This window comes from Loxodonta africana, unplaced genomic scaffold (assembly GCF_030014295.1).
Source record: "Loxodonta africana isolate mLoxAfr1 unplaced genomic scaffold, mLoxAfr1.hap2 scaffold_41, whole genome shotgun sequence".
NCBI lineage: Eukaryota > Metazoa > Chordata > Mammalia > Proboscidea > Elephantidae > Loxodonta > Loxodonta africana.
Genome location: NW_026975124.1, coordinates 1,943,010 through 1,968,897, shown reverse-complemented (window position 1 = coordinate 1,968,897; position 25,888 = coordinate 1,943,010). Strand labels below are relative to the sequence as shown.

The following is a 25,888-nucleotide window of genomic DNA, read 5'->3' as shown; positions in this document are numbered from 1 at the left end:
TAAACTCCCACAAAAGTTAGAAAAAAAAGATTAGTGCTGTACATTTCTAATTCTTGATTTTGAGATTAACAAAATTAAATAGTATAAAGAGAAAACGATGTCAAGATGACTTCACGAGAACGTATTTTCAAATATTTAAGGAATAAATTTTAGATTTATTTTAGGAATAAAATATATATATATATTTTAACTTTTGTGATTCAATTGACATAATTAGCACAGGTTATATTCTTCTAATATAGAAAGGAGAGAAATATATGATCATCTCAAGAAAGTAGAAGCATTTAATAATTTAAATTCCTATGAACTCAGTCTGTACCCCAGTACAGCTCTGGGCATGTGTGATTTTTCAAGGTTGCAGGGAAGGTAGGGACTTACTGTCATGGCCAGCTCTACAAAAAACCATTGTGGTGGACTTTCTAAGTCTTTCATGTAATATATACAGAGAAAAAACTATGACTCCAACCCCAACCTCATAGGGGAGGGGACGATGTTAGTGACTGGGAGTACAAATAAGTTTTGCAAATTGCAATATATTGTATTTTCTTTATTAATCGTTTCAAAATATATTATAGTTTCCACCTAGATTTTTCCTTTAAAGTACATTTGTACTGGCTTATTGTTTATTTTCCAAAGAGGGGTATTAAATTTCGGATATTTATTTCTAAGCTGATTACAATTTTAATTTGTTTTATGGCTCATTAAATTGTTTATGTTCAGTTGTTCTCTATGACAATTATATCTATCCTGCTAATAATGTCTTCACATTTTCCATGTCTTTTTTATTTTGGGGGGGAAGGAGGTAGGGGGTAAATATTTCATTCTAGCCTACCAGATTGTGAGAGAATAAATTTCTGTGTGGTAAAGCCATTCACTTGTGGTATTTCTGTTATAGCAGCACTAGATAACTAAGACAGTACCATTCAGGCCTGTGATGATTCCCATGTTTCTGAGTTAAAACACCACAATAATTTCCATTTTGTTCATTAACACACAGGGAAAATCTCAAGGCATGATTTGGGTACCCCAAAGTGGGAGTGGCTAGAAGGGCTTCTTGAAGTGTGTATATAGCTTGTATACTTTCTTCAAAATGGAAAAAGGATAAGTTACTTCTTTTTTCAGATAGTGATATAAGGGTTGGGATAACAACGAAAAATTTGGAATCTAATTTCAACAATATCCACAAAAACCTAAAAAACCTCTTGTTTCTTTGTCGTAGGCAAAGGAGAAGTTACCATAGGTTCCTTTCTTTTTATATATATATATATATATAATTATTATTGCGCATTAAGTGAAAATTTACAAATCAAGTCAGTTTGTCACATATAAGCTTATATACACCTTACTCCATACTCCCACTTACTCTCCCCCTAATGAGTCAGCCCTTCCAGTCTCTCCTTTCGTGACAATTTTGCCAGTTTCTAACCCTCTCTACCCTCCCATTTCCCCTCCAGACAGGAGATGCCAACACAGTCTCAAGTGTCCACCTGATACAAGTAGCTCACTCCTCATCAGCATCTCTCTCCAACTCATTGTCCAGTCCATTTCATGTCTGATGAGTTGTCTTGGGGAATGGTTCCTGTCCTGGCACAACAGAAGGTTTGGGGACCATGACCACCGGGATTCTTCCAGTTGCAGTCAGACCATTAAGCCTGGTCTTTTTATGAGAATTTGGGGTCTGCATCCCACTGATCTCCTGCTCCCCCAGGGGTTCTCTGTTGTGCTCCCTGTCAGGGCAGTCATCGGTTGTGGCCGGGCACCATCTAGTTCTTCTGGTCTCAGGATGATGTAAGTCTCTAGTTCAGGTGGCCCTTTCTGTCTCTTGGGCTCTTAGTTATCGTGTGACTTTGGTGTTCTTCATTCTCCTTTGCTCCGGGTGGGTTGAGACCAATTGATGCATCTTAGATGGCCGCTTGTTAGCATTTAAGACCCCAGACGCCACATTTCAAAGTGGGATGCAGAATGTTTTCATAATAGAATTATTTTTCCAATTCACTTAGAAGTCCCCTTAAACCATGGTCCCCAAACCTCTGCCCTTGCTCTGCTGACCTTTGAAGCATTCAGTTCATCCTGGGAACTTCTTTGCTTTTGGTCCAGTCCAGTTGAGCTGACCTTCCTTGTATTGAGTATTGTCCTTCCCTTCACCTAAACCAGATCTTATCTACTAACTAATCATTAAAAAGCCCTCCCCCACCCTCCCTCCCTCCCCCCCCTCGTAACCACAAAAGTATGTGTTCTCAGTTTATACTATTTCTCAAGATCTTGTAATAATGGTCTTACACAATATTTGTCCTTTTACCTCTGACTAATTTCGCTCAGCATAATGCCTTCCAAGTTCCTCCATGTTATGAAATGTTTCACAGATTCTTCACTGTTCTTTATCGATGCATAGTATTCCATTGTGTGAATATACCACAATTTATTTATCCGTTCATCCGTTGGTGGACACCTTGGCTGCTTCCAGCTTTTTGCTATTGTAAACAGAGCTGCAATAAACATGGGTGTGCATATATCTGTTTGTGTGAAGGCTCTTATTTCTCTAGGATATATTCCGAGGAGTGGGATTTCTGGGTTGTATGGTAGTTCTATTTCTAAATTTTCAAGAAAACGCCAGATAGATTTCCAAAGTGGTTATACCATTTGACATTCCCGCCAGCAGTGTATAAGAGTTCCAATCTCTCCGCAGCCTCTCCAACATTTATCATTTTGTGTTTTTTGGATTAATGCCAGCCTCGTTGGAGTGAGATGGAATCTCATCGTAGTTTTAATTTGCATTTCTCTAATGGCTAATGATCGAGAGCATTTTCTCATGTATCTATTAGCTGCCTGAATATCTTCTTTAGTGAAGTGTGTGTTCATATCCTTTGCCCACTTCTTGATGGGGTTGTTTGTCTTTTTGTGGTTGAGTTTTGACAGAATCATATAGATTTTAGAGATCAGGCGCTGGTCGGAGATGTCATAGCTGAAAATTCTTTCCCAGTCTGTAGGTGGTCTTTTTCCTCTTTTGGTGAAGTCTTTAGATGAGCATAGGTGTTTGATTTTTAGGAGCTCCCAGTTATCTGGTTTCTCTTCGTCATTTTTGGTAATGTTTTGTATTCTGTTTATGCCTTGTATTAGGGCTCCTAGGGTTGTCCTTATTTTTTCTTCCATGATCTTTATCGTTTTAGTCTTTATGTTTAGGTCTTTGATCCACTTGGAGTTACTTTTTGTACATGGTGCGACATATGGGTCCTGTTTCATTTTTCTGCAAATGGATATCCAGTTATGCCAGCACCATTTGTTAAAAAGACTATCTTTTCCCCAATTAACTGACACTGGGCCTTTGTCAAATATCAGCTGTTCATATGTGGATGGATTTCTATCTGGGTTCTCAATTCTGTTCCATTGATCTATGTGCCTGTTCTTGTACCAGTACCAGGCTGTTTTGACTACTGTGGCTCTATAATAGGTTCTAAAATCAAGTGGAGTGAGGCCTCCCACTTTCTTCTTCTTTTTCAGTAATGCTTTACTTATCCAAGGCTTCTTTCCCTTCCATATGAAGTTGGTGATTTGTTTCTCCATCACATTAAAAAACGGCATTGGAATTTGGATCGGAAGTGAATTGTATGTATAGATGGCTCTTGGTAGAATAGACATTTTTACTGTGAAAATCTTCCTATCCATGAGCAAGGTATGTTTTTCCACTTATGTAGGTCTTTTTTAGTTTCTTGCACTAGTACTTTGCAGTTTTCTTTGTATAGGTCTTTTACATCCTTGGCAAGTTTTATTCCTAAGTATTTTATCTTCTTGGGGACTACTGTGAATGGTATTGACTTGGTGATTTCCTCTTCAATGTTCTTTTTGTTGATGTAGAGGAATCCAAGTGATTTTTGTATGTTTATCTTATAACCTGAGACTCTGCCAAACTCTTCTATTAGTTTCAATAGTTTTCTGGAGGATTCCTTAGGGTTTTCTTTGTATAAGATCATGGCATCTGCAAATAGAGATAATTTTACTTCTTCCTTGCCAATCTGGATGCCCTTTTTTCTTTGTCTAGCCTAATTGCTCTGGCTAGGACCTCTAGTACAATGTTGAATAAGAGCAGTGATAAAGGGCATCCTTGTCTGGTTCCCGTTCTCAAGTGAAATGCTTTCAGGCTCTCTCCATTTAGGGTGATGTTGTTGTTGGCTTTGTATAGATGCCTTTCATTATGTTGAGAAGTTTTCCTTCAGTTTCTATTTTGCTGAGAGTTTTTATCATGAATTGGTGTTGGACTTTGTCAAATGCATTTTCTGTGTTTTTTTGTTTGTTTGTTTTATTCACATGGTGGGTTGCATTAATGGTTTTTCTAATATTCAACCAACCTTGCATACCTGGTGTAAATTCCACTTGGTTGTGGTGAATTATTTTTTTGATACGTTGTTGAATTCTATTGGCTAGAATTTGGTTGAGGATTTTTGCATCTGTGTTCATGAGGGATACAGGTCTGTAATTTTCTTTTTTTGTGGTGTCTTTACCTGGTTTTGGTATCAGGGATATGGTGGCTTCATAGAATAAGTTAGGTAGTATTCCACTATTTTCTATGCTTTGAAATACCTTTAGTAGTAGTGGTGTTAATTCTTTTCTGAAGGTTTGGTAGAACTCTGCAGTGAAGCCGTCTGGGCCAGGGCTTTTATTTGTTGGGAGTTTTTTGATTATCTTTTCAATCTCTTTTTTTGTTGTTATGGGTCTATTTAGTTGTTCTACTTCTGATTGTGTTAGTTTAGGTAGATAGTGTTTTTCTAGGAATTCGCCCATTTCTTCTAGGTTTGCAAATTTGTTAGAGTACACTTTTTCATAATAATCTGATATGATTCTTTTAATTTCAGTTGGGTCTGTTGTGCTATGGCCCATCTTGTTTCTTATTCGGGTTATTTGTTTCCTTTCCTGTATTTCTTTAGGCAGTCTGGCCAACGGTTTATCAATTTTGTTAATTTTTTCAAAGAACCAGCTTTTGGCTTTGTTAATTCTTTCAGTTCTTTTTCTGTTCCCTAATTCATTTAGTTCAGCTCTAATTTTTATCATTTGGTTTCCTCTGGTGCCTGATGGATTCTTTTGTTGCTCGCTTTCTATTTGTTCAAGTTGTAGTGACAGTTCTCTGATTTTGGCTCTTTCTTCTTTATGTATGTGTGCATTTAACGATATAAATTGACCTCTGAGCACTGCTTTTGCTGTGTCCCAGAGGTTTTGATAGGAAGTGTTTTCATTCTCGTTGCATTCTATGAATTTCTTTATTCCCTCCTTAATGTCTTCTATAACCCAGTCTTTTTTGAGCAGGGTATTGTTCAGTTTCCAAGTATTTGATTTCTTTTCCCTAATTTTTCTGTTATTGATTTCCACTTTTATGGCCTTATGGTCTGAGAAGACGCTTTGTAACATTTCTACGTTTTGGATTCTGCAAAGGTTTGTTTTATGACCTAACATGTGGTCTATTCTAGAGAATGTTCCATGTGCACTGGAAAAAAAAGTATACTTTGAAGCTGTTGGGTGCAGTGTTCTGTATAAGTCTATGAGGTCAAGTTGGTTAATTGTAGCAATTAGGTCTTCCGTGTCTCTATTGAGCTTCTTACTGGAAGTCCTATCCTCCGAAAGTGGTGTGTTGAAGTCTCCTACTGTAATTGTGCAGGTGTCTACCTCACTTTTCAGTTCTGTTAAAGTTTGTTTTATGTATCTTGCAGCCCTGTCATTGGATGCATAAATATTTAATATGGTTATATCTTCCTGGCCTATTGTCCCTTTAATCATTATGTAGTGTCCTTCTTTATCCTTTGTGGTGGATTTAACTTTAAAGCCTATTTTGTCAGAAATTAATATTGCTACTCCTGCTCTTTTTTGCTTGTTGTTTGCTTGATATATTTTCTTCCATCCTTTGAGTTTTAGTTTGTTTGTGTCTCTAAGTCTAAGGTGTGTCTCTTGTAGTCAGCATATAGACGGATCGTGTTTCTTTTCCAGTCTGAAACTCTCTGTCTCTTTATTGGTGCATTTAGTCCATTTACATTCAGCATAATTATAGATAAGTATCACTTTATGTGTTTAGTGCTGTCACTTTGATGCCTTTTCGTGTGTGTTGTTGACAATCTCATTTTTCCACTTACTTTTTTGTGCTGAGACGTTTTTCTTTGTAAACTGTGTGATCCTCATTTTCATAGTAGTTGAATTTATGTTTGCTGAGTCATTATGTTTTTCTTAGTTTTTATTTTGAGTTATGGATTTGTTATACCTCTTTGTTGTTACCTTAGTATTTACCCCTATTTTTCTAAGTAAAAACCTAACTTGTATTGTCCTATATTGCCTTGTTTCCCTCTCCATATGGCAGTTCTATGCCTCCTGTATTTAGTCCTTCTTTTTGATTATTGTGATCTTTTATATATTGACTTGAATGATTCCCTGTTTTGAGCATTTTTTTCTTTTTAAAATTAATCTTAATTTGTTTTTGTGATTTCCCTATTTGAGTTGGTATCAGGATGTTCTGTTCTGTGACCTTGTGTGGTGCTGGTATCTGATATTATTGATTTTCTGGCCAAATAATTTCCTTTAGTATTTCTTGAAGCTTTGGTTTGGTTTTTGCAAATTCTCTAAGCTTCTGTTTATCTGTAAATGTTTTAATTTCACCTTCATATTTGAGAGAGAGTTTTGCTGGATATATGGATCCTTGGCTGGCAGTTTTTCTTCTTCAGTGCTCTATATATGTCATCCCATTGCCTTCTTGACTGCATGGTTTCTGCTGAGTAGTCTGAACTTATTCTTATTGATTCTCCCTTGAAGGAGACCTTTCTTTTCTCCCTGGCTGCTTTTAAAATTTTCTCTTTATCTTTGGTTTTGACAAGTTCGATGATAATATGTCTTGGTGATTTTCTTTTTGGATCAATCTTAAATGGGGTTCGATGAGCATCTTGGATAGATATCCTTTCGTCTTTCATGATGTCAGGGAAATTTTCTGCCAACAGATCTTCCACTATTCTCTCTGTATTTTCTGTTATCCCTCCCCATTCTGGAACTCCAATCACACACAAGTTATTCTTCTTGATAGAGTCCCACATGATTCCTAGGGTTTCTTCATTTTTTGTAATTCTTTTATCTGATTTTTTCAGCTATATTGTTGTCAATTCCTCTATCCTCCAGCTCCCCCACTCTGCATTCTAATTGCTCGAATCTGCTCTGCTGACTTCCTATTGAGTTGTCTAATTCTGTAATTTTACTGTTAATCTTTTGGATTTCTGAGTGCTGTCTCTCTATAGATTCTTGCAGCTTATTGATTTTTCCACTATGTTCTTGAATAATCTTTTTGATTTCTTCAACTGCTGTTTCAGTTTGTTCCTTGGCTTTTTCTGTAGATTGCCTTATTTCATTTCTGAGGTCATCCCTCATGTCTTGAAGCATTCTGTAAATTAGTTTTTTATATTTTGCATCTGGCAATTCCAGGAATGTATCTTCATTTGGGAAAGATTTTGATTGTTTAGTTTGGGGAGTTGTGGAAGCAAGCATGGTCTGCTTCTTTATGTGGTTTGATATCAACTGCTGTCTCTGAGCCATCTACAAGATATTGTAGTGATTTATTTTATATTTGCTCACTGAGTCTTATCTTGTTTTTTTTTTTTTTTCAGTATATGTAGATGGGCTACTAGATTGCTCTGTCTTGATTGTTCTAGCCCTTGTATCACTTATGTCCCGTTACCAGCTGGTTTGGTCTGTTACCAGATATATAAGCCCAAGAGTCCATTCACTATTCTTGAGTAGAATCTGATTTTGGGTCACCAAGTGTGTGGTGTTAACTGTCACCTATCCACCTAGAGAAGTAGTGGTGATAGTTGTGTGCACCAGATTCTAGTAGCAGCAGGGGGTCACACTCCAGGGGCAACAGGGTGCTGACAGGCTTCCACCAAGTGCCAGTGAGGTAGGTGTGTCTCTATTCCTAAAGCACTTTGGTGGGTGGGCTCTTCAGCTGTACCTTAGGCACCCAATGCAGGTATCTCTACGGATTGGTAGGTGTCACCTTCCTCAGACCCCTAAGGCAGGAGGCTAGGTGATCTGGGGGGACCTCAGCCCTCAGTTCCCCATTGTGGGTCTGTGAGGGCTCTGTTTAACATGCAGAGATATCAGACCTTGGAAATTTGTCTTTCCATTAATCCACTAAAACAATTACTGTTAGATCCCTAACAGAATTGCCTTTGCATTATAATAGCCACCTTGTTCTCTGTAGGAATGAAAGCCCAAGACTGTGGATCTCATATGCTTGGATGGAGCTGGTTCTGTATTTTTAGTCTAGTTTCAGGAAGTCAGGGAAGGATTTTTGGTCCCTGGGTTTTTTGTAGCTGCTTCTTTTTTTTCTCTCAGGCCAGGAGAATGGGTTAGGAAAAGATAAAAAAAAAAAAAAAAAAAAAAACACAGAGCACTTCACTCTCTGGCTCAGGTATTTCCAATGTTGATGAAGCTGCCTGGGAAGGGGAGGGGAGGTATCAGATAGGAGAGAGTAGCACCCCAGAATATAGACAAAGTTACTTATCTTGCTTGATGAAGACTGTTTTATCTGAGATTCCCGAGGGGTGTGTAGCCTGTGTGCATTGGCTGGGCCGAGATTGCCCCCGAGGGTCAGGCCCAAGTCCTGTGCTTGTGCTGTCTCAGAAGCCATGGTCAGTTCCTCCACTCCCAGTCCAAAGCCCAAAGCCAATGTTCCCCGGCTTGGACGCCGCACTCCAGGCTCCAAAACCAGTTGCTGCCTCCCAGTGGCTTCTCCTCCTGTCAGCCGCATTGCTGCGCTGCCTGCGTGCACTGGCTGGGCTTCCCCCAAGGTCACTTCTTGGGGCTAGGGCTGCATCCCGTGCTTGCGCCATCTCAGGATGCCATGCTCAGTTCCCCTGCGCCCAGTCTGAAGCCCAGCACCAAGGTTTTCTGACTGGGACGCTGGCTCCAGGCTCCGAGAACAGTCGCTGCTTCCCCGTGGTTGTTCGTTCTCAGTCTCTGTCACTCAGGTCAACTCTTTAGATCTGTGTTTGATGGTCAGGGTTCGTAGATTGTCATGTATGTGATTGATTCACTTGTTTTTCTGAGTCTTTGTTGCAAGAGGGATCCGAGGTAGCTTCTACCTTGTCAGACATCTTGTCCCCACCTCTCAGTTCCTTTCTTTTTGAATCTGCATAAATACCTTCAGCTGAAGTAAGCAGCCCCAAATATTTAATAGTAGGTTGAGAAAATTGTGGTGCAGTGGTTAAGCATTCTGTTGCTAACCAAGAGGTTGGCAGTTTGAATCCAGCAGCTGCTCCTTGGAAACCTTATGGGGCAGTTCTACTCCATCCTATAGGGCTGCTATGGGTTGGAATCAGCTCTATGGCAATGGGTTTGGTTTTTGGTTTTGAGCAAACCGGGGTTTTCTTTGGAAGCCTTGTGCCCTGTAGTGGCTACATGTTGTAATAATAAAATACTGTCTTTATCTTGTACAGATGTGGGACAAATTATAAGACCATCTATGTATTGCAATAACACTGATCCATATTTAAATTAGGGCCCTGTGGTGCAGTGGTTAAGCACTTGGCTGCTAACTGAAAGGTTGACAATTTGAATTCACTACGCATTCCTTGGAAACTGTTCTATGGGAACGTTCTACTCTGTCCTATAGCATTGCTATGGGTCAGAATAGATTGGACGACAATGGGTTTTTTGTTGCTGTTTTTGTTTTATTTAAATTAAAATAGAACTAAGTCTGAATGTAATACTTGTGAAAACTAGTAGGACTTTCAGTTAACCCTCTGGGAGAACTGTTCCCATATATATACTTTTTTTTTTTCTAGGCAAAAGCAAGTACTGACTATCCCAACAAACAGGTATAATAAAGAAAGTGTTACAGAGATCTACAACTGTAAAGAATATATCATCACTTACTACCTGGGCCAAGTAAAGATTGAGAACCACAGGGAACCTAAGTACTGTAATCTTATTTATAGCTCTCAAATCTTACATGAATCTCCACCCTCTATTGTTTGGTATTTTTACTAGAAAATAGGAGTGTTGCAAGTATTAGTGCATGGTATAATTAAACCCTGATGTAGAAAATATTGGAATATAAGTTCTAGCCCTGCTAAAGCTCAAGGTTTTAATAGACACTGAGCTATTTTAATTCGGGGTTTAGAAGTGTCTATCTGAACCTGAATAAGTTCAGCTTACAAGACTTTTCCTACATCTGTGGTTGTTCTTGCCCAGAGTTCAGCAGGTGTTGTTCTAATTCCTTTTTTTCTGCCTGAGTTTGTTCCGGAGTTCTTTCTACTTCATGCCTGTGAATAAAGCATAGAGCATCCTCTACTTTTCTTTCAGTAAATGAGTCATCTAATGGAGGAAAGTTTAATAGAATTTCTCCACCGTCAGTATATGGCATCACCACTGGAATAACAAATCTTGCCCTAATAAATTAACCTGAGTATCATTGCTGAGGGCAAAAGGGTGTAAATCTTCGGTGAATTCTAAAAATATTGGTACTGGCTCTGAGTGAGGCAAAATTTGTTGTTCATTTTTGAAATTCGCACAATTTTAGAAGTTTTGTTACTCCAAGGAAGAGGTTTTCATAAACAAGTGAGATTTATGCTGACACGGCAACATCTCTGTCAGTCAGGAAGGTATGAGCCTCCCCATTTTCATGGAGTGTTGTCTCCTCCCAACTGTTGAGAGGAACCATGGTGAAAATCCCTAAATCCTTGAAGCACCATCACTGTGAAGGTAATGGAGGTGCTGAAGAAGTAACCCTTTGTTTATTCTTAAGTTTAAAAAAAAAAAAAAAGCCAGTTTAAAATGTCTGGGCTTCTTACACTAGTTGCAGACTAGCTCATTTTTGGGTGTATTTGTTTCAGCCTATCCCTTGGTCAGGATTCTATCATTACCGCCTCTACTTTGCAGCTCTTGTAACTGGAAAGCTATCAATTCATTTTGGGCTCTGTAGTGTTTTTTTTTTTTTCTCCATTTTTTTTTTTAATTTTATTGTGCTTTAAGTGAAAGTTTACAAATCAAGTCAGTCTCTCAAACAAAAACTTGCCACATATACCCAATTGCTCGCCCACTAATGAGACAACCTGCTCCCTCCCTCCACTCACTCTTTTTTTTTGTTTATTTTGCCAGAATCTAACCATCTCTACCCTCTCATCTCCCCTCCAGGCAGGAGATGCCAACATAGTCTCCAGTGTCCACCTGATCCAAGAAGCTCACTCCTCACCAGCATCCCTCTCCAACCCATTGTCCAGTCCAATCCCTGTCTGAAGAGTTGGCTTTGGGAATGGTTCTTATCCTGGGCCAATAGAAGGTCTGGGGGCCATGACCACCGGGGTCCTTCTACTCTCAGTCAGACCATTAAGTGTGGTCTTTTTACGAGAATTTGGGGTCTGCATCCCACTGCTTCCCTGCTCCCTCAGAGGTTCTCTGTTGTGTTCCCTGTCAGGGCAGCATCAGTTGTAGCTGGAAACCATCTACTTCCTCTGGTCTCAGGTTGATGTAGTCTCTGGTTTATGTGGCCCTTTCTATCTTTTGGGCTCGTGATTACTTGGTGTTCTTCATTCTCCTTTGATCCAGGTGGGTTGAGACCAATTGATGCATCTTAGATGGCCGCTTGCTAGCATTTAAGACCCCAGACTCCTGTCTTCAAGGTGCGAAGCAGAATGTTTTCTTAATAGATTTTATATGCCAATTGATTTATATGTCCTCTGAAACCATGGTCCCCAAACCCTCACCTCTGGTGCGCTGGCCTTTGAAGCATTCCGTTTATTCAGGTAACTTCTTTGTTTTTGGTTTAGTCCAGTTATGCTGACCTTGTCTGTATTGTGTGTTATCTTTCCCGCCACCTGAAGTAGCTCTTATCTACTATCTAATTAGTGAATACCGCTCTCCTATCCTCCCTCCCTCCCCCGTCTCATAACCATCAAAGAATATTTTCTTTTCTGTTTAAACTATTTCTTGAGTTCTTATACTGGTGGTCTTATACAATATTTGTCCTTTTGCATCTGACTAATTTCACTCAGCATAATGCCTTCCAGATTCCTCCATGTTATGAAGTGTTTCACAGATTCATCACTGTTCTTTATTGATATGTAGTATTCCATTACATGAATATACCATAATTTATTAATCCATTCATCCATTGTTGGGCACCTTGATTGCTTACATCTTTTTGCTATTGTACACAGTGCTGCAATGAACATGGGTGTGCATATATCTGTTCCTGTAAAGGCCCTTATTTCTCCAGAATATATTCCAAGGAGTGGGATTGCTGGATCATAAGGTAATCCTATTTCTAGCTTTTTGAGAAAGTGCCAAATGATTTCCAAAGTGGTTGTACCATTTTCCATTCCCAACATCAGTGTATAAGTTTTCCAATCTCTCCACAGCCTCTCCAACATTTACTGTTTTGTGTTTTTTTTTATTAATGCCAGCCTTGTTGGACTGAGATGGAATCTCCTTGTAGTTTTGATTTGCATTTCTCCATTGGCTAATGATCATGAACATTTCCTCATCTATCTGTTAGCTACCTGAATGTCCTCATTAGTGAAGTGTCTGTTCATATCTTTTGCCCATTTTTTAACTGGGTTATTTGTATTTTTGCAGTTGAGTTTTTGCAGTATCATGTAGATTTTAGAGAACAGGCGCTGACCAGAAATGTCATAGCTAAAAACTTTTTCCCAGTCTGTAGGTAATCTTTTTACTCTTTTGGTGAAGTCTTTGGATGAGCATAGGCGTTTGATTTTTATGAGCTCACAGTTATCTAGTTTTTCTTCTGCGTTGTTAATAATGATTTGTATGCTGTTTATGTCATGTATTAGGGCTCCTAACATTGTCCCTATTTTTTCTTCCATGATCTTTATGGTTTTAGATTTTATATTTAAGTCTTTGATCCATTTTGAGTTAGTTTTTTGTGCATGGAGTGAGGTATGGGTCTTGTTTCATCTTTTTGCAGATGTATATTCAGTTATGCCAGCACCATTTGTTAAAATGACTGTCTTTTCCCCATTTAACTGTTTTGGGGCCTTTGTCAAATATCCACTGCTCATATGTGGATGGATTTATGTCTGGATTCTCAATTCTGTTCCATTGGTCTACGTATCAGTTGTTGTAACAGTACCAGGCTGTTTTGACTGCTGCGATGGTATAATAGGTTCTAAAATCAGGTAGAGTAAGGCCTCCCACTTTGTTCTTCTTTTTCAGCAAGGCTTTACTTATCTGGGGCCTCTTTCCCTTCCATATGAAGTTGATGATTTGTTTCTCCATCTCATTAAAGAATGTCATTGGAATTTGGGTCGGAATTGCATTAAATGTATAGATCGCTTTTGGTAGAACAGACATTTTTATAATGTTAAGCCTTCCTATCCACGATCAAGGTATGTTTTCCCACTTATGTAGGTCTTTTTGGTTTCTTGCAGAAGTGTATTGTAGTTTTCTTTGTATGTGTTTTACATCTCCGGTAAGATTTATTCCTAAGTATTTTATCTTCCTGTGGGCTGCAGTAAATGGTATTGATTTGGTGATTTCCTCTTTGATGTTCTTTTTGTTAGTGTAGAGGAATCCAACTGATTTTTGTATGTTTATCTTGTATCCCGATACTCTGCTGAACTCTTCTATTAGTTTCAGTAGTTTTCTGGAGGATTCCTTAGGGTTTTCTGTGTATAAGATCGTGTCGTCTGCAAATAGAGATAATTTTACTTCTTCCTTGCCAATCTGGATGCCCTTTATTACTTTGTCTTGCCTAATTGCTCTGGCTAGGACTTCCAGCACAATGTTGAATAAGAGCGGTGATAAAGGGCATCCTTTTCTGGTTCCCAGTCTCAAGGGGAATGCTTTCAGGCTCTCTCCATTTAGTGTGATGTTGGCTGTTGCCTTTGCATAAATGCCCTTTATTATGTTGAGGAATTTTCCTTCTATTCCTATTTTGCTGAGAGTTTTTATCATGAATGAGTGTTGAACTTTGTCAAATGCCTTTTCTGCATCAATTGATAGAATCATGTGATTCTTATCTTTTGTTTTGTTTATGTGATGGATTACATTAATTTTTTTTTTCAAATAATGAACCATCCCTGCATACCTGGTATGAATCCCACTTGGTTATGGTGAATTATTTTTTTGATATGTTGTTGAATTCTATTGGCTAGAATTTTGCTGAGGATTTTTGCATCTGTGTTCATGAGGGATATGTTGTTGTTGTTAGGTGTATTGAGTCAGTTCTGACTCATAGTGACTCTATGCACAACAGAACGAAACGCTGCCCAGTCCTGTGCCATCCTTACAATCGTTGTTATGCTTGAGCTCATTGTTGCAGCCACTGTGTCAATCCACCTCATTGAGGGTCTTGCTCTTTTCCACAGACCCTGTACTTTGCCAAGCATGATTTCCTTCTCCAGGGACTCATCCCTCCTGACAACATGTCCAAAGTATGTAAGACGCAGACTCGCCATCCTTGCTTCTAAGGAGCATTCTGGTTGTACTTCTTCTAAGATAGATTTGTTCATTCTTTTGGCAGTCCATGGTATATTCAATATTCTTCGCCAACACCACAATTCAAAGGCGTCAACTCTTCTTCGGTCTTCCTTATTCATTACCCAAATTGTTGGGCAGAGGGATGTGGAACCATGGTCTCCTTGAACATCTAGCTCAACTGGCATAACATAGTTTATAAACAAAAATGTCCTACATTTTATTTTGGTCAGCAACGTCTGGGGCCTTAAAAGCTCGTGAGCTGCCATCTAAGATACTCCACTGGTCTCAATCTCTCCAGAGAAAGGGAGAAAAAACAAAACCAAAGACACAAGGGAAAGATTAATCTAAAGGACTAATGGAACACAACTACTACAGCCTCCACAAGACTGAGTCCAGTACAACTAGATGGTGCCCAGTTACCACCATTGACTGCTCTGACAGGATCACATTCGAGGGTCCTGGACAGATCTGGAGAAAAATGTAGAACAAAATTATAACTCGTAAAATTTTTAAAAGGACCAGATTTACTGGTCTGACAGAGACTGAAGAAACATTGAGAGTATGGCCCCCAGACACCCTTATAGCTCGGTAATGGAGTCACTCCTGTGATTCAACCTTCAGCTAAAAATTAGACAGGCCCATAAAACAAAATGAGACTAAATGGGCTCACCAGCCCAGGGACAAAGTAAAGAAGGTAGGAGGGGATAGAAAGCTAGAAATGATGAGCCCAAGGTCAAGAAGCGGAGAGTGTTGGCATGTCATGGGGTTGGCAACCAATGTCAAAAAACAATATGAGAATTAATTGTTTAATGGGAAACTTGTTTGCTCTATAATCTTCAGCTAAAGTGCAATATATTTTTTTTTAATTCATGAAAAGGTTTATACACAAAAAACAAACAATCTTTGATGGTTACAAGGAAGGGGAAGGGTGGTGATGGAAAAACATTAAATGGACAATAAATAAGTGGTAACTTTTGTGAAGGGTGAGACAGTACACAATACTAGGGAAGTCACACAACTTGTTGAGGGCAAGGTCATGGAAGCTCCATAGACACTTCCAAACTTCCTGAGGGACCGAATTTCTGGACAAAGGGCTGTGGTGACCATGGTCTCAGGGAACATCTAGCTCAGTTGGCATAACGTAGTTTATAAAGAAAATGTTCTACATTCTACTTTGGTCAGTAGCACCTGGTATCTTAAAAGCTTGCGAGCGGCCATCTAAGATACTGCATTGGTCTCACTCCATCTGGAGAAAGGGGGAATGAAGAAAACCAAAGACACAAGGGAAAGATTAGCCCAAATGTCTAATGGACCAAAGTACTACATCCTATACCAGAATAAGTATAGATGGTGACTGGCTACCACCACCAATTGCTCTGACAAGGATCACACCCAGACAGAGCTGGGGGAAAATGGAGAACAAAATTCTGACTCACAAGCAAAAAAAAAAAAACAGACTTACTGTTCTGACAGAGACTGGGAAAAAAAAAACCAAGAATATGGCCCCAGGACATCCTTTCAGTTCAGTAATGAAGTCACTGCTGAGGTTCATCCTTCGGCCAAAGATTAGACAGGCCCATAAAACAAAATGAGACTAAATGGGCACACCAGCCCAGGGGCAAGGACGTCAAGGCAGGAAGGAACAGGAAAGCTGGTAACAGGAAACCCAAGTTCAAGAAAGGGAGAGTGTTGACACATCGTGGGGTTGGCAACCAATGTCATAAAACAATATGTGTACTAGTTGTTTAATGAGAAACTAGTTCGTTCTGTAAACCTTCACCTAAAGTACAGTAAAAAAAAAAAATCTATGTATTACAAGTAGAAACTTGAACATATTATATGAATACAGCTGGATGCATTTTTATAAACTGCCTATATCCATGTTACCAGCATTCAAATCATGAAGTAGAAAAATACTGCACCTTAGAAGCCCCTTTCATGCCTCTTTTTATTTACAAGCCCTGTGGTGAATCTATCCCATACCTCAGGCAGCATAGAGACTGTTTTTAATCTTTATATAAAACGTGACATTCTACAACTTATAGCCTTCTTTGCTTGTTTTTTTTTTTTTTTCTCAATTTTATATTTGTGAGACTTATGCCCATTTTTGTATAGATGTAGATTTTTCATTTCCATTGCTGAGTAGTGTTGACTTTTTGGGGGATGCCAAAAATTTATCCATTCTACAGTTAATAGGCGTTTTGAGATTTTCAGATATAATATAGCAATATTTCTGTCTTCTCCTTTTATCTCTATCAAATGCATAGCAGCTCAAATATGATAGCATAATAATGAAGCACTGAATTTTGTGCAGTGTATTACTTTTCTTTTGCTGCAGTAAGAAGTTACCACAGATTTAGTGGTTTAATAAAACACAAATTTATAATCTTATAGTTCAGAAGATCAGAAATTTTTTTGATTATGTAAAAAATGAATGTTTATTGTAGATAAATAGAAATCATAGATAAGCAAAAAGATGATACAAATTATTCATAATCTCACTACTGAGAAGCATAACCAGTTTTAGCATTTTTGGAGCACAGCCTTCTAGCTATTTTTTTCTACGCAGCCTATGATTAGTGATTTTATATATATATATATGTTTACATATAAATATATTTGCATTATCTATCTGATATATAACATATAAATATTTATAATTTATTTTAACAAATTAGTTTATAATTTATATTAATTAAATATAAATTTATAATTTTTACATATGTGAATAAAACAAAAAAAAACCTGTTCCTGCTGAGTCACAGTCGACTCATAGTGACCCAATAGAAAGAAGATCAGAAGTTCAACTTGAGTCTCACTGGGCTAAAATCAAGGTTTTGATGGGATTCATTCTTTTCTGGAAAAATTGTGTCCTTAAAGTTTTCAGATTCAAGAGGCCATGGGTATTTTTGAATCATGGACACCTTCTGCAATCTTCAAAGACAGCAGTTGCTGGTCAAGTTCCTCTCACAATGCCATCTATCTGGTTTTCTGACTTCTGTTGAAAAAGTTCCTTTGATTTTAAGAATTTATGTGATTAGGTTGTTCCCACCTGGATAACCCAGGATAATTTTCCGTATTAAGGTCCTTAACCTTAATAACATCAGCAAAGTCCCTTTTGTCCATGTAAGGTAATATATTTAGGTTCTGCAAATTAGGACTTACACAACTTTTGCACCATTCTGACTACCATATGCAAGATTGAAGATGTTCACGTTTCCAGGAAAAGTACTCTGCCAATGCAAATCCCCAATAATGTCAACAAATACATAATTAAATTTTATTTGGTTTTGGATGGAAGAGACACTCAAGTCGAAACTGAGAAAAGCCTAACATGAGGGGATATAAGTAGAATAAATGGGGCTTCTCGCAGCGGATGAGGTCAGTTCATTTGCTACACAACATGCATGTATATGGTACATTTCAACTGCCTGAACATGAGCCAGTGTATTTTACAGTCATGTAAATACTTTTTTCTACAAAATGCATACATATCCACTCAATCACACAAATGCTTTATCTCTCTATATTGCACAAACACATTAGTTATTTGCCCATGTGGAAAATACAGTTTCTGATCATGTGAACTACATATGTGCATAGGTCCATAACTACCACAGAACTTATTATAATCCATTACCTTTGGAATAAATTAGAACTCAATCCATTACAAATATAGAGATAATAGATTAAGCTCAAAAACCAAAACCAAACCCACTGCCATCGAGTCGATTCCGACTCATAGCTACCTTATAGGACAGAGTAGAACTGCCCCATAGAGTTTCCAAGGAACGCCTGGTGGATTCGAACTGCCAGCCTCTTGGTTAGCAGCCGTAGCACTTAACCACTACACCACCAGAGTTTCCAGGTTAAGCTCAGATTAATGATAAAGAAATAATAAAAGCTTTGTGGGACCAGGAAAAGATGTAGATATTGTCCATTAATATATTAAATAAATACTCACTTTATTTCTATTCTAGGCCACACACTAAGCAAGACATAAGAGATACAGCCCCTGTCCACAAGGATCACACAGTATAATGAAGAAAAACATAACAAAGCCTTAGAGAAATAAATCTCAAATTACAACTAAGGTAAGTTCTACGATAGATAGGGAAATGGTATTAAGAAAACATCTAACAGGAGAAAGTGGACTAGGCTGAAGAAATCTCAGTAAAGGTAATCTCATGACTGGAGCAGGAAAGTATAACACTACATCAGGAATAGAGAAATAGTGTTATGATCATAAGTGAGTTGAATATCCAGAAGTCATGAAGCATTGTTCGAATTCAAAAGTGTCCCTATAAGGAGTCTTAAAAAAAAAACAGCAAACAAACAAAAACAAAAATCGTACAAACCCATTGCAGCCGAGTAGATTCTGACTCATAGCAACCATATAAGACTGAGTAGAACAGCCCCATAGGATTTCTAAGGAGCCAACAGTAGATTCAAACTGCCAACCTTTTGGTTAGCAGATATAGCTCTTAACCACTGCACCAAATGGTTAAGTCCTCAACAACTAATTGAAAGGCCGAATGTTTAAACTCACCCAGAGGCCTCCGAAGAAAGGCCAGACATCAGGTTCTGAAAGGTCACAGCCTTGAAAACCTTATGGACCCAGTTGTACTCTCCACAAATGTAGTCACCAAGAGTCAGAACTAACTGGAAAATAATTGTTTATTGTTTGTTTTTCAATTAACATGATAAATACAAGGTTAGCATATATCTGCCCAATTATAAATGGAACTACTGGTTTTTCCACTCACTTCATCTACTAATAGACAGTGCCCATTAATAGCAATTTAAAGAGTTTTCATGGTAGTTCTTACTTTAAATATCCAATATTATTTTCAGACCATGCAACCAGATTGTTTAGACAATTCTGTCAGTGATTGAAAGATCATGATATATGTGGCATTAACTCTCCTAATTTGAAGGGCAATGCCCACTCTTTAAGTTTCTTTAATGCCATCTTCATATCCTTATTTCTCAGACTGTAGATGACGGGATTCATGATGGGTGGCACCATAGTATAGAATACTGACACCAGCAAATCCAAGCGTGATGGAGATTTGGGTAAAGGTCGTAAATAGGCAAAAAAACCAGAAAAGAGAAAGAGAGTCACAACAGTGAGGTGAGGCAAGCACGTGGAGAAAGCTCTAGACCTGCCTTCTCTGGATGGGATTCTCAGAACAGTGGAGAAGATGTGAATGTAAGAGATATCAATAAACACAAAACAGCCAAAACCTATCACCAGGCTGAGCCCAATGACTACTAATTCCACAGTATTATAAGAACAGGCGAGGGACAGCAGTTGTGGAACATCACAGAAGAACTGATGAATTTCAGGAGACCCACACACTGGTATGGAGAAGGTAGAAGCTGTGTGCAGAATTGCATTGAGAACTCCACTGACCCATAAGAAAGCTGCCATCTGCACACAGGCTCCATGGCTCATGATGACTTCATACCTCAGTGGGTGGCAGATGGCAACGTAGCGGTCATAAGACATCACTGTGAGTAGAGATACTTCTGTAGTGGCTGAGAGGAAGAAGAAAAATACCTGTGAAACACAGCCGAGAAATGAGATGGTGGTGTGATTAGCCAGAGAGTTTGCGATGGATTTGGGAACAGCGATGGAAATGAGGCAGAGATCCAGAAAGGACAAGTTCTGCAGGAAGAAATACATAGGGGTGTGGAGCCGATGATCCTTGCTTGTGAGAGTGATGATGAGAACGTTCCCCAGTACAGCTGCCAGGTATAGCAGCAAAAACAACACAGCATGTGAGATCTGGATCTCCCGAACATCAGAAAACCCCATTAGGAAGAACATGGTCACAGAGGTGAAGTTGTTCATTTCTCTGGGTGTTTAATCAATGACTCTAAAAAAATAAAATGAACAACTTGTGATTTAGTCAAGGGAGTTTACTCTTCTACTTTCTCAGGTTCACTTTCTCTGAAACATGTGCAGGTATTCCATGCCATACAAGAGTAACACCACCAAGTCTTCAGGAGGTAATTTAACACAAATAATCCCATTAACTGAATGACTGAAAATGGTTATCAGTCAAGTCCAAATCATCCACCTTGTCATTCTATGTTGATTAAGGCCCATATTCCACATCTAATTCAAATAGAATTTCATATACCTTGTATTGAAATATGTAGTGAGAAAGTGCACAAATTTGGGACCAGTCAGTCCTGAGTACAAATTTTAGATCAGCTGTTTACAAGCTTTGTGATCTCATATACATTTTTTGAGTATCCTTATTCAACCTACTGTGTAAGCGTTATCATTGGATCATTCTTTTGATTCAATTAAATAATGCATATACAAATTATCACCATAATTATTGGATAAGAAGACACTTAACTAATACCATTTTCACTACTCATTTCATCTCCCTTCTTTGTGCCAGTATCAGGAAAAATCGTGAAAACTTCTGAAATAGGGAAAAAACTGATTTTCCTGTCTAGGACACTGGGTTATCTTTGTATTTGTCTTTGAGCTATCCTACAATTGGGAAAGTTGTATTAAACTGTTAATAGTGCAAATTATTGTCCTTAGAAATACAAATTAGTTTTGTTTTAGTGGAGAGTAATTCATATTTTCTCTGTAGATAGACCTGTTTTGCACCTACTTGTTATTTTTTTCTGCCTTGCTTGTTTGGCCTTTTATACGTGAAATTTTCATTTTGATGCTGAATCAGTTGGATATCTAATTCTGTCAATCATTAATGAATTAAGTAAAATATTTGGCATGTACTTGCTTTATATATGTATGTCAATTATATTTTATGTTCTTTAAAAAAAGTTGTCTTTATGATCTGAAATAGATAGCAACCACTGACACTTAGAGTCAAACCTTATGAAAGGATTTGAGATATCTTAGATAGAAATATTTGGGCAATTTATTAGGGACATGGACAACAGAAAACTACCCTCTATTCTCTATCATTTTATATTTTATCAAAACCTGTCCCTAAATTTACTGATCACTTCAAAGTAGAACTGAAGTATTTGAATTGTGCAGAAAAAGTACTCACATTCATTTCACATGTCTTAGAAGTGTTTGTCTTCTAGGCCGATTCCACAATGTTGCTGCTGCTGGCTTCTAGGAGCTTGTTCAGTGAATCAGGTGTTTTCAGCCAAATTTCCTGCTTAATTACCTAGGCCAATAAAATTTCTTGGAGTCATTTATTAAGTGTTGTTATTCATTACTGCTTGGTCAGCTTTCCTTTTCACCTTGCTATTCTCCTAGCACATTCTTCCCAGCTGTCCTTAGCTCTCACCACTCTTCCCATTCTCTCCTTTCTCAGTGGGTTACTCCATCATCTCCGAGGCTAAGAATAGTAAAGATTTCCTTTGTTTCTCCACCAATATACTCTCTTTCTCTCTTATTTTTGTCTTCATTTCCACTTGTCTTAGAGGAAGAGTTGTTCCTTCCTTTATATATCCATAGTGCTGTACTGTACAATGGAATCTACACTGATGTCTTAGTATAACTGTTTAATTGATACATTCATAAGTGACATTCAGGGGAGGTAACCTGTGCAGAATCCCACTATGAGGCCATGCCAACTATATCCATAATTTTGCCCAGTATTTTGGATTCTTAATCTAATCTATTCAATGAATGCACGTTTGCTTTTCTCAAACTGTACAACTGATGGGGCCCTGGAGACACAGAGATTAAACGTTTGGATGATAACCACAAGGTAGGCAGTTCGAATCTACCAGCCACTCCTTGGAAACCCATTGGAGCTGTTCCACTGTGTCCTATAGGGTCACTATGAGTGGGAACTGACTTAATGGCAAATGGTTTGTTTGTTTGTTTGTTTTTAATACCATCGATATGGAAGTTATGCCTTTTGTCTTGATCATGATATAATTTATGCACCCGAGGGTTTGCTATCTCACTTTTTCCTTTCTTTCCTACATTTTGAATACCATTATGCAAGTAAATACTCAAAAGCTCAGCAAAAATGTTGATGTTATTTGTAAGGGTCACTATGAGTTGGAATCACCTTGACAGCAACAGGTTTGGTTTTGGTTTTAGAACCTATAGAAGCAGTAGTCAAGGAATCAAACGACATATTGCATTAGGTAAATTTGCAGAAAAAGGTCTCTTTAAAGTGTTTAAAAACAAAGATGTCATTTTGAGGACTAATGTGCGCCTGACCCAAGCCATGGCATTTTTCAATAGCCTCATATGCATACAACAGCTGGACGAGGAATAAGGAAGACCTAAGAAAAACTGATGCATTTGAATCATGGTGTTGGTGAAGAATACTGAATATATCATGGACTGCCAGAAGAATGAACAAATCCATGTTGGAAGAAGTACAGCCAGAATGTCCTTAGAAGCAAGGATGGTGAGACTTCATCTCACATACTTTGGACATGTTATCAGGAGGAACGGGTCCCTAGAGAAGGACATCATGTTTGGTAAAGGGTCAGCAAAAAAGTAGAAATCTCAAGAAGATGAATTAACACAGTGGCTGCAATAACGGGCTCAAGTATAACAATTCTGAGGGTGTTGCAGGACTGTGCAGTGTTTCCTTCTGTCGTACATAAGGTGGTTATGAGTCAGAATCAACTTGATGGCACCTTAAGTCTTTTTGAAAATAAGTGGCATCTAACCCTTCAAAGTCAATTCTGCATAACGCTGTTCCCCCATAAATAATTTCTCCCACCATATACTTCATACCCACTAACAAAACTTCCTGAAAATTGTTTGATATCTGTTACCACCTTCCAATTCATCTATCTCCTCCACAAACCCACTGATAACTTATGTTGTAAAACCAGTGAAGCAGCTAACAAACAAAAAACAAAACGAAGTCTGTAAATGACCTTCTGTTTTCCAAAATCAATGTGATCCCTTCATACATTCATTTTCTCTATGAACTCATCTCAGGATTTGCAACAAATAACTTTATACTTCTTACCAAAATTGTCTGTCCTCAGCTCCCAGTTCCCTAGACCAGTGACCCCTGGCTCCACAAGAGCAGCATCACTTAGGAACTTGTTATAAAGGCAAATTTTCTTGGCTCAATGTGCCCTAGATCTGCTGAATCAGAAACTCTGGCATGGGGTCCAGTGAGATGTGCTTTAATTGTGTTGAATAATTAAAACATCTATTCAAGTTCATATTTTTTAGATAAGATGAAACAAAATAAATATAAAAGATAAATACAAATGATTTTGATGTTCCCTAGAGTTTGAGAGCCAGTGCCTTAAGGGTATATGGATCGCATCTAGCCATTAATAAAATGTCTTTGTCTTTTTCACTGCCAAATTTTCATGTTGTTTTCCTCTTAAAACTAGGTCCCCCTCCAGAAAAAAAAAAGTCTTTTACTTTTCTTTGGCTCTGTCTTTAAAGTCTCCTTTGGCTGTATCATCACTCAGCCAAAATTAGCTCTCAGCAACAATCTCAACTTGTCTTTGGAGATCCAGTTGTTTATCTCAAAATTAAAATTGTCAGAGAGGAAAATTAGAAACAGACATCTTCCTTTGATTTTACAATTTTTTCCTACCCACAAAACCAAATATTAGCCATAAAAATTCCTGGCCCCAAATCAATCTTGCCGGGTGCTTCTGTCATCCCCAATTTTTTTTTCCTCTCCAAAGCCAGTTTTATTTAATTTAAATTTCAAAAGGTATAATGGTTGCAGGTGGGTGGAGGGACAGAGACCACCTTGTGACCTGATATCAACTGATTGCAGTAAAAGCGGGGAGGGCAACTTACAATCTATCATGTTAGGATTAGACAATGGTTCATCTTCTATTCGTCTCCCTCCTCTTCTACTTTTAAGCTTCATTTTAACTAGCCTAAGTCTCTTTTTTTAAGTCTCACCGTTTGCTTTTTTTTTTTTATTCGGAATCACAGTGGTTTCCCTATATGTATATAGAATAACTACTCAGAATAAACCTTATGTTTCAATTTTGTTGAGTTTTGATTATTTTTAACAATGCTCTGAATTTACATTTTAATTGCTTAACAAGTAATACATGTTTTCTTAACAAAAAATTGTAATAAACATGCAAGATGCTGTCTATTGGGACAAATGAGGGTGTACAGTGTTTGCTTCAGGAGAGATGAGGGAATTAAGGTATATTTCATATAAAAAATATGGGAAATAAAATAATTAACACTTGAAAAATGGGAAATATTTTGGAAGGAAAAAGTGGAGAGATCTTTTAATCCAGGCAACATGGTGTGAACAAAGCAGAACCTCGGCAGCCTGAAGGGTGTGTAGGTAGAACACTCTGTAGAACAAGGGTCCCTAAATTGGTCTAGGGTAAGAGGGAGAGGAGAGTTGAGGGGATGGATAATAGGTTCATATCTAAAAACAGAGTAACAGAGGTAGAATTTTCTGAAAGATAACTGCTCCCCATATTTAGTAACCTTTGCAAGGAAGATATTTTTAAGGTAGAGAGACAAGTCAGGATAGTATCCTGATAGTATAGGTATGAGTTATTAAAAGATGGCCTGGAATAAGTAGTCACAATAAGAATGAAAGGGAAAGAAAAGACACAAAATAACTTACACAAGATAAAGAGAATGAATGAAAAGTTTCAACATGTTATTGATTGACTGCAAGTGAAATGAAGGTTAAAATAAAATTTTAGATACAGAGGTGTGGCTGTAAATTTTTCCATCTTGGCTACAAAATTGGGAGGGAGGGAGAATATGCTGCTCTGTGCTGGCCTTGCTTCCCTGCCCCTTTCCCACAGGGACACATTTTGTCCTAGCCTACCTGTGCCCTGTTCCCCAGCCTTACAGCAAACCCTTCTGCTTATTAGACCACAAGAGGTGACAGCAAGACAGCACTGAGCAACAATCTATTTATTGGTGCCACAACCATACTGTCATTGGCAGCCAAATGCAGGAGGTGGTCTTACTGCATGACAGTGTTCTTACCCAGGGAAGATGGACAACCCATTTTACTTCTCATTTATCTTTAATTATGAAATAAAACCATCTAACAAGGAAAAATCGCCACTGGTTTTAAGAACGTTCTTGCCTCACTCATCGGCAGTCAGCTCCCTGCAGCCCACTTGCCTGTGGAAGACCTCTTGCTGTGGGGAACCGCCCCTTGCATTTGTCTGCCAGTGCAAGGTGAGGGGGTGACACCAATAAATGGATCGTTGTTCAATGCTATCTTGTGGTCATATCTTTTTTTTTTTTTGATCATGAATTCCCTGGAACTCACTACGGACCCCAATCTGTATGTTTTGAAACTATGTCTTATACTTAAATGTCTTTGACCCAACTCAAGGAAGAGTTTACTAATATACAGATTCAGATAAATCAACTAGAGCAAATCATTATCAGAATAAAATTAAAGACTCTTATATTTTGAGAAGCCTCTTAAAATTTCTCTAGGCCCACAAATAATTTTGCATGTGAATGGTCCCCTTCTTG

General features: G+C 38.2%; 1 protein-coding gene across 1 annotated transcript; it reads right to left on the bottom strand.

Annotated features, from left to right (window-relative positions):
- Nucleotides 1–17,195: 17,195 nt before the first annotated feature.
- LOC100667293 (olfactory receptor 14A16-like) lies at nt 17,196–24,189 on the bottom strand. Its single transcript, XM_064279055.1, has one exon. It carries the CDS (start codon nt 20,312–20,314, stop codon nt 19,358–19,360), a length of 957 nt encoding a protein of 318 aa, XP_064135125.1. The 5' UTR covers nt 20,315–24,189; the 3' UTR covers nt 17,196–19,357.
- Between the last annotated feature and the right edge of the window lie 1,699 nt (nt 24,190–25,888).